Source organism: Dermochelys coriacea, chromosome 1 (genome assembly GCF_009764565.3).
Source record: "Dermochelys coriacea isolate rDerCor1 chromosome 1, rDerCor1.pri.v4, whole genome shotgun sequence".
Taxonomy (NCBI): domain Eukaryota; kingdom Metazoa; phylum Chordata; order Testudines; family Dermochelyidae; genus Dermochelys; species Dermochelys coriacea.
The window spans coordinates 219,922,119-219,931,198 of NC_050068.2; the positions used below are offsets into that span (position 1 = coordinate 219,922,119).

Here is a 9,080-nt window from a genome sequence, read left to right on the forward strand (position 1 = left end):
ACAGTACAATGGGTTTTTTTTATTTATTGGTAGGGGAGTGGAAAGCTTTCAGATGTCAGAGTTTTGCAGATGACATTTGAAGGCATGATTAGTTTTTGAGAGCTGTCTTTAGAAACCTTACATTCCCTCCAGAGATCCTACGTGAATTCCTTTTCCCTTGGTCTTTGAGGTCTCAGGACACTCCTAAAAATGTTGCTTTGACAAAACCAAGGATGTGGACAAGTTTTTCCTGTGTGATGTCATTCAGCTGTCCTTTATAAGCCGCTGCAAAAAGTAGGGAACCCATCTGAGGATTCATACTCCAAATATACGCAGAGAAGGCAAAGAGAGACACACACAGGAGGAGTGAGAAAGTATCAAGTTTCAGATAACTGCACCAGCCACTAAGGAAGGAGCACCATGTCACAGCCCTGTCAGTGCAGCCGCCTGGACTTCAGGCTGTTTGTGCTATGCTGCTTCAAGGCTATTGCTGCCTTTCCCAACTTCTCTCCACTGCTGAATCCCAGCTGGGGAAACACAGATAGCCTGATGCACCTGTACACATTTACTGAGAAGAACAGCTTCCATCTGCAAATCAACCCCGATGGTTATGTTGATGGCACACCTCACCAATCCATTTACAGTAAGTAGTGTACTAGTCACGCAGCCCCCTCTCAAACAGGGGAAAGAGCTCAAGACTTTTTATTGTACAGAGTCTATGGAAAAAAATCCAAACTCAGGTTAAATGTGGAAACAGATAACTAGCAACAGGAGACTGAAAATACACTGAGCTAATATTAAGACCATATGCTGGAGGTGTATTCAGACAATGATAGCAAGGATTAATGAAATGGTTGCATTGCCCCCAAGTGACAAATCGAATTTAGTTAAAATCTTTGTTTAAAAAAAGTTAAAGCTGCTTAAAAAATGTAAACTATGTGATCATTTAAATAGCAATAATGTACTACCGGTCCTAGTACCTGTAACGTTCTGCAGTCAAAAACCATCAGCAGCATCTTCTCTCCAAGATATATCCTTAATTTATTTTGCAGGAATCCAAATTTAAGTCAGATGGTGGCATGTTCAGTAAAGCCACTTATGCCTCTAAGGACCATAGTTTTCAAAGAAAAGCACAATAAGTGAATGGATGCAAACTGGTTGTGCCCACAAAACCTGCATTGGTGGATGCAGAAGGAGAATTGCATCTATGCAACTGCCTGCCTAACTGTGCATTTGCAAGGGCATCTATGGTTCCTTTCTCTGAAAATTTGCTCAAAAGACAAGTTTTAGAAGTGGCCGTCTAAGCTGTGTGTGTGTGAGTAAAGCACACTTTTGCATATAAAATGTGTAGTTGCACATGCAACTGCAAATTTAAATAATGGGAATCTGAAAATGGCCAGATGGTGATTGGTGAGCAGTTAAGTCATTTGAGTTTGCCTTAGTGAGTTCAATGGTATTACTCGTGTAAATAACTGCTCTCCAGTGGGACTAAAAGGTTCACAATTTGGCCCAAGGAGATCCATTTTTCTTCCACAATATGGATACACTTCTTTTGTTGTTGAAGGGTTAGCCCTAACACCATAGCTTGTAGAAACCAAAGCACTTTATTCAGGTTTCAGAGTAGCAGCCGTGTTAGTCTGTATTCGCAAAAAGAAAAGGAGTACTTGTGGCACCTTAGAGACTAACAAATTTATTAGAGCATAAGCTTTCGTGAGCTACATCCGATGCATCTGATGAAGTGAGCTGTAGCTCACGAAAGCTTATGCTCTAATAAATTTGTTAGTCTCTAAGGTGCCACAAGTACTCCTTTTCTTTTCACTTTATTCAGGTGTCTTTAATGCTATTTTAAAAGTGCTTTGCCCATTTCAAAACAAACTCTGATCTGCTAGGAATATTGAAGATTGTTTAACATATGATTAACCCATTGCAATTCTATTCATCAAGAATGAAAATCTTCCTATGGACAGGGTGGGTCAGGGGGGATGGGTAAGAAAGAGAAAAATTTGTTTTCTGTTTATATAAAAAGTACTATTGCATGAATTATGACTGTTTTTGATCAAACCAGGAAGCAGAATGATTGTATGTTTTTAACTCAGTTAGGACTTGTTGATTAAAGCAGACACAAAAGGGCCTGCATCTCCTCTCTGTTGTGCCACTTTTACATTGATATTATTCCATAAACTTCAGTTAGTTACATGGCCATAATACCTGTGTGACCAAGTGGAGAATAAGCCCCAATAAGATTACACACTTTGTTAATCTTTTGATAACAAAATTCACCTGTAGCAAGGAGGTGAGCAGAATGGAAAATGACAGTAAATATTCAAGGTGCTGCAGTATCATTAAGATATAATGATTTCCCCTGGGGTGAAATGCAAGATGTACAAATTACCTTTGCAGCTGTGTTGTGTGCATTCAGCCAAATGGATCTCATTGCAACTACACTTTCCTTGTTATCATGGCATAAAAGCGTGCTGCATGCTCCAGAGAGAGTGAGTGGATCTCCCACTAAGGGTAAATACTGAACAGCTGGAATCCAATTTGGAATTTGCTCAGAAAAAGGGTTCAAGAAATATTTATAAAGGTAAAGCCAAAACAAAACTATGGAAAATGCTCTGTGTATTGGGCTTAAATTTTTAAAGATTAAGAGGATACTTTGCAAAACTGTAGTTAAACTCCAAACACAAGAAGTGGATGCAAAGAAACTGTCAGATAAATTAATACTAAAATGATCACCTATGCCCCATTTAAGACATCTTCATTTTTCTAAACAGGTGCCCTAATGATCAAATCTGAGGATGCTGGCTATGTGGTGATAACCGGTGTAAAGAGCGGGCGCTACCTATGTATGGACGTTAAAGGAAATATCTTTGGATCGGTGAGTGCTCCTAACTTTACTAAGACTAAAGCAAAAAGCAGAGCAGGTCTCTTATGATTATAGGGCCAGCTCCTCAGCTGGTATAAAGTTGCATACCTCAAGTCAGTGGAGCTCTGCAGATATACAGCAGTTAAGGACCTGGCCTTTGTTCCTTTTAGTCAGTTATACTGAGCTTCACTCTACTACACAGTGCATGTGAGATCTCCACAAAAGCCATGGATGTTACAGTGGAGTAAGCAAGGTCAGAATTAAGTCAATAGTGATCGGCCAGAATTTTGCTGTTTGCAGTCAAGGCTGGGAAGTGGCTCCAACATGAGAGCCTTCATAAAGATAGTAAAATGTTCATCTGACTTTCCCCTTGTATCTCAGAGTTCCTGAGAAGCTTTCAGCAAAGATCTTTATTCAAATAAAACTACGTTGTTACCTAGTCTCAATCAGAGACTGGTGAGAGATAAGGGTCGGATCCTGCAATACGCTGAGCACATCCTAGAAGGTACCAAGCACCTCAGCTCTCACGTGAGCCAATGAGAGGTGTCCAAAACTTAACAGCTGGCCCTCCACATCTTGCAGGATAGGGCCTTAAGAATAGCGCTAGGTGCAATTTTTTATTTATTTATTTTGGACAAAAAGGTGCAGATTCAATTGACCCAAATGTTTTATGAATTCAGGTCAAATTGTTTTTGAAGGGTTTTATTTGAAGGGGGGGTGGGATTTTTTTTAAAATCAAAATGTTTGATTTTGACATTTTCTAAATTACATGTTTAAATTTGAAGCACCCTTTTCATTTTGAATTTTACTGGTTTTATTTTTTTTTAAAAACGGTTAAAAACACAAAAACAATTTTTAAAAACTTTTTGGTTCACTGAAAAACTTGAAAAAAAAAGGTGTTTTGTGTTGAGCCATATCATATTTTCTCTGATTTTTTAATTTAGCCATCAAACTGGAAAATCAGTTATTTGCACAGCTCTCCCTAAGGCCCTTGTCCAAACTGAAAGGTCCAATCCTGTACTCCTTTCTCACACAAAACAGCCGGTTCAAGCCAGTGGGACGACTCCCATGACCAATTGTTGCAGGATCTGGCCCATCGCCTTTGCATTTTGTATTGACACATATTAACAATTAAATCCTTCCATTAATGATTGTTTTATTTTTGTTTCCCAAGCATTATTTCAGTCAAGAAGACTGCATGTTTAAACAAAGAACACTAGAAAATGGATACGACGTGTACCAATCTCCCAAGTACAACTTTCTGGTCAGCCTGGGCAGGGCTAAACAAGCTTTCTTTCCTGGTATGAATCCACCGCCGTACTCCCAGTTCTTGCCCAGGAGAAATGAAATCCCTCTGATCCGATTCAATACACCTGAACCCCACAGGCACACTAGAAATGCAGACATTGATCCTCTCCAGATTTTGATCCCTCGGGGAGAGGCCTTTGACACAGGACCTCAGAGGTTGCAGACTCACTTTGCTCACCTGCCTAGAGAGCCCATGAGAATCAATCCAAATGATGTGGTCAACCCAGATGACCCACTTGCAATGATGGATGTCAGAAGAAATGGAAGTCCGCGCTTTTATATTACAAGATAGCCAGGGTCACGCCTCTGGAGAGAGGAAACACAGGTGAATATGTTAGACAGAGAGAACTGGCTAGTACCTTAAAATCTTTTATATTCAATATTTGACTTTCACAAGGCCTATTAGAAACCTAAAAAGCATTGAAAATATTTGAATTCAAGCTTTGTTCATGTAGATAACGTTACAGGAACATGGAATTGTATGTTATTTTACAGGTGGAGCTTTATTTTACTTGAAATAAGCTGCATTAGCAAGGTAATAACACTAATCAAACATTTTAGGGTCTTGACTCTCCTCTAGCTTACATTAGAGTTATTCCACCAAAGCCTGAGTCATTGACATTATGCTACTGACACATAACGGAGAGAAGAATCAGGTCCTAGAATTTTTAGAACTCTAATGTAGGCAGGAAAGTTTGCATCTAACCTACCCTTCAAACTCTAGGTCAGAAGGCTGCACAAGAACAGCAGCCTAAATTAGTGATTGTGTATTATACAGAAAACTTTATTATGTACAAGATTAGAGCCTGAGTCTCCTCTCATACCAGTGAGACTCAGGAGTAACTCCGTTAAAGGAGTTACGCTGGTGTAAAAGTAGAGTAAATGATCAGAAAATTTGGTCCTAATAACTGACATACTAGTCGGGATACAGTAAGAACTGGCTCAAACTAAACCCAAACTGAAATTACTTTGAGGTTTGGAAAAACTCAGGTAGCTTTTCTACTTGTTTTGTTCATAGCTCCGTCTAAACTATACAACCAGGTGTCAGAACAGAAGTGCACAAATACAAAGAGAAGAGTTATATTCTTAGAATTTCCAACCGAGAAAGAAATAGGAAATACCAGAAATAACAAATTGTGATAATACTGCATTGAACAGATTAGCATATTTGGTGGGCGCACCAAAAACTTCTGTTAGAGAGAATCATAGCTGTCCACCTGTGTTTCATAGACCCCATAATGCTAATAGCTAATGGAGATTCTCCTCTAGCTGGAATTGTCAGGGTGGGTGTTTTAGGAATAGGAGGACCTGAGTTCTATCCCCACTGTCTCCATGATGTTCTGAGTGATCATGGGGTGCTCTAGAGTGACAACAGTGAAGTCCCTACATAGCCCTGTGTTTCTTTATACATTCCAATTAAGAGCTCCAAGTATTAAGAAAAAAAGCCAACATAATTCTAGACCAGAGAGGTCAGTATACATTATGGATACTCCTGCTCATTGGACTTGAACATCCATCCATCCTGAGTTCTACTCATCTGTAGTTAAGATTTGGATGCACCAAAATCCGTAGCTAGTAAATTCAAGATGAACGCACCTCAAAAGGATCAGGGGTTTGATTGGGTTTAGATAAAGTCTGGATGGTGTGTCTGAATTTTTATTGTAATTGCATTGGGCCTTCCAGACCTGGAAAACTCCCCAAACCAGGCTCTTTCATGATGAGATTGTCTGGTCGTCCCAGAGTCTGGTTAAAGCAGAAGAGCTTTAAAATTAGTGTGGAAGTTCAGCTATGGGCCCTGAAAGAATCAAGAGCAGAGGAGTGAATAGATGGGGAAAAAAAAATTGAAACAGGTATTCAAACCTCCAAAAAGGCTGGGCTTTGGGCATGGATGATGGTTCAAGACCATTCTGATTTTATCAGAATTCTGCCGTGGGGAAGCCTGCCTAGACATGCAACAGGAAAGGACTCAACTCCAGCAGGCGGCTGGAGTCTTTCCTGACTTAAATGGCAACCTGTACAGATGAGGGAAGGATGGACTGATACTGCTTCTAAGTGTCTTCTGTTGGACAGTATCAAGTCCCTAGCACTGAATGTGCAGACAGATGTGGAACAAACCACAGCACTATCTGCTAAAATACCAGGAGTGTTTCAGGAAGTTTCTCAGGCCAAATTAATCCATGATATAAATAATCTGATTCTTATAGCAGGGATGAATCTGACCCTGCATCTTTAAATCTAAAGGAATCCATGAGATAAGAGCATTGACTCTAAGCTTTCCTTTGATTTCCTATTGCTACTCCAGCCACAATGAACACTTAAGAAACGAGGCATAAGGAAACCAGAATGAAGTCATCACAAGATCAGCAGCCTTGCTAGCTCATCATCAGGAGCTTGTTTTCTGGCTTTGGAAGGGCCTTTGCATGAGAGGAACTGCAGTGCAGAGCTTTTCATTATAGATTAAAGGTCTGATCTTTGGTATAGCTCCGCTGACGTCAACAGTGATAAACCAATTTGCACCAGCCTAGTGTCTACATGTAGCTATTTTCCCATCTCATCATTTTTACTGGCCCTGATTCTGATCTCACTTACATGGGTTTTAAGTCCATGTGACTGCATTGGAGTTACTTCTGATTTACACCAGACACAGATCAGAATCAGGCCCAGAGTGCCCTGCAGAAGGGTCTAATGTAATGGATGTTTAATGTTGTTTTTTTTTATTTGTGCATTTTCTCCTTCAGATGCATATTTATCTGCATACTATATTTATTAAATGCATTTAACAGCCCTTTGACATCCTAATACTGTATAATAGTCTAGGCTCTAGGGGCATCTATAAGATATAGCAGGCCTGATTCTGATCTCACGACTGTGAGAATCAGAAGTTAACTCCATTGAAGCAATGGAGTTACACCAGTCAAGTGGTATCAGAATAAGGACCACTGCTTTCAGTGGAATGCTCTGGATTTACAAGTGAGCACATGATCTGTCCTGCTGCTGTCTTTTAAATTCGCTTTTTCTTTCTTACATGCCTTTACCATCAGAGTTTGAGCTGGAACAGACATTGGGCTTGTTTCTGCTCTCTCAATAGTTTTACCCCTGATTTCAGTGGAATTACTCCAGATTTAGACTAGTGACATGAGACATATGTTTCTGCTCTCTCAATAGTTTTACCCCTGATTTCAGTGGAATTACTCCAGATTTAGACTAGTGACATGAGAGCAGAATCAGGCCCAGTGTACCAAGACTAGGAAAATTCTTTAAATCCACAACAAATACAATTTAGCTTCAAAAGATAAACTCAAGTCTAAAAGAATGTTGGAGAGGTTCTTACCATTTAAATTTTAGCAGGACTCTCTTCCATGCTGTCTGTACAATGGGCAGGTCTGACTATTTATATATTATCTTTTTAGTAATTCCACTTGATTCCTGTACCTTTCTGATTGGACTTTGGTCCCAGAGAACTCTGGACTGCAGTAGTAGTTCTGAAACAAAAACTATATGCACATTGGTGCTTTTCCAGAACCTTTAAGTGGAATTAACACTTGCAATATCCTAAAGAAAAAATCATTCTTCCTTAGTAATTTAAGATGGATTTAGAGCTGAGCATTAAGAATAAATGCATATTCTCATAGGGCCCAGTTCTCCTCTCATACCAATGTAATTCCATTTGCTTTAGTAGAGTTACTTCTGATTATACCAGCGTACATGATGAGAGAATCAGGTCCATAATCTAAATTAAGGGCAGCTAGTGCAGTCCATAGTCACATGATCCTGCTGAACTTAATGGGGCAGATGTTTAGCTGTGTAAATTGTCTTAGCTCCATTGACTACAAGGGAGGCCTCCAGGACTTGAGTTAATGAGTGTAAGGACTCATGTAAGTAAGGGCTGCAGCACTCCACCCTTGTGTAGTACTACACTACAGTCATACCCACAAGAAATGGTGGGGTGGTTTTTGGGATGGAGAAAAAAAGAGTTGTTTTAATAAATTATTCTCCACCGATAGTCAGGAAATGTAGAATGGCTTTTACATCAGAGCATATGTTTAACCATACAGAACTGAAGTGGGATTTGAGAGTTTGTTGTTCGAAAGAGGTGCTGGCCATCACCAGCTTTTAAGAAGAAACTACTTGTTTATATTGCAGTATTTATTTATTTATTTGAATGGTTACACATGTAGCAGAATATTTATAATGTATTCAAAAACTGTTTCCTTTTATAAAAATTCCAATAAACTTTTTTCTCAAATGACAGCTAGTGCCTTTTCTTCAAACTTCTGCTTTCATAAGAATCTGAGGTGTTTCCCAAAGGAAAAACAAATCTATACGTAGCAGTTGTCATACATCCAATAGCCACAGATCTAAACACCTCAGGTAGAGGTGCTGGAACTAGGGGTGCTGCCACACCCCCTGGCTTGAAGAGGTTTAGAGGGTTTAGAGTTTGATTCAATGGCTCTTAGCACCCCCACTATACAAATTGTTCCAGCTCCCTGATCTCAGGTCTCACTTTTGACCCAAGACACACCCACAGAGGGAAGGAGTGTTTGGGGGGATTAGTAAGGGGCTCCAGAACCTTTCACCTCTGCTTTGCCAGAACCCTTCCAATCCTGCCCCAGAATGACTGTAAAACTGACTAGCTTTTGTGAAGTGCTTTGAGATCTTTGGGTAAATATTAATTTCAGGCACTGGTCTTGCCATCTCATTGCTACCACTGGCCTGCATGAAATGAGTTGGGAGTTCCCAGCCCAGTTCCCATGGGATATGTATCCACATCATAAAACCCATTGTAATCCTTGGCAGAATGACCAAGCATAGATAATAGATCATGGAGGTTAAACCACCCACACACCCTCCTCTGAGATGATCCCAGGGCCAGATTTTCCATAAGGCATCTGAGGCCATTCTTAGGGTTCACAGTGCTTTAAAGCAC

The 9,080-nt window shown here is 39.9% G+C and overlaps 1 protein-coding gene across 1 annotated transcript; it reads left to right on the plus strand.

Annotated features, from left to right (window-relative positions):
- The first annotated feature begins 299 nt into the window (after window positions 1-299).
- FGF23 (fibroblast growth factor 23) lies at window positions 300-8,402 on the plus strand. Its single transcript, XM_038422744.2, has 3 exons — window positions 300-622; window positions 2,754-2,857; window positions 4,020-8,402. Exons 1-3 carry the CDS (start codon window positions 400-402, stop codon window positions 4,443-4,445), a joined length of 753 nt encoding a protein of 250 aa, XP_038278672.1. The 5' UTR covers window positions 300-399; the 3' UTR covers window positions 4,446-8,402.
- Window positions 8,403-9,080: the final 678 nt, after the last annotated feature.

Coding starts and splice junctions, on each gene's coding strand:
- FGF23 (XM_038422744.2), top strand. CDS start 400: ATGTCACAGCCCTGTCAGTGCAGCCGCCTGGACTTCAGGCTGTTTGTG. Junction 623..2,753: donor ACCTCACCAATCCATTTACA/GTAAGTAGTGTA, acceptor TTTTCTAAACAG/GTGCCCTAATGATCAAATCT. Junction 2,858..4,019: donor AAGGAAATATCTTTGGATCG/GTGAGTGCTCCT, acceptor TTGTTTCCCAAG/CATTATTTCAGTCAAGAAGA.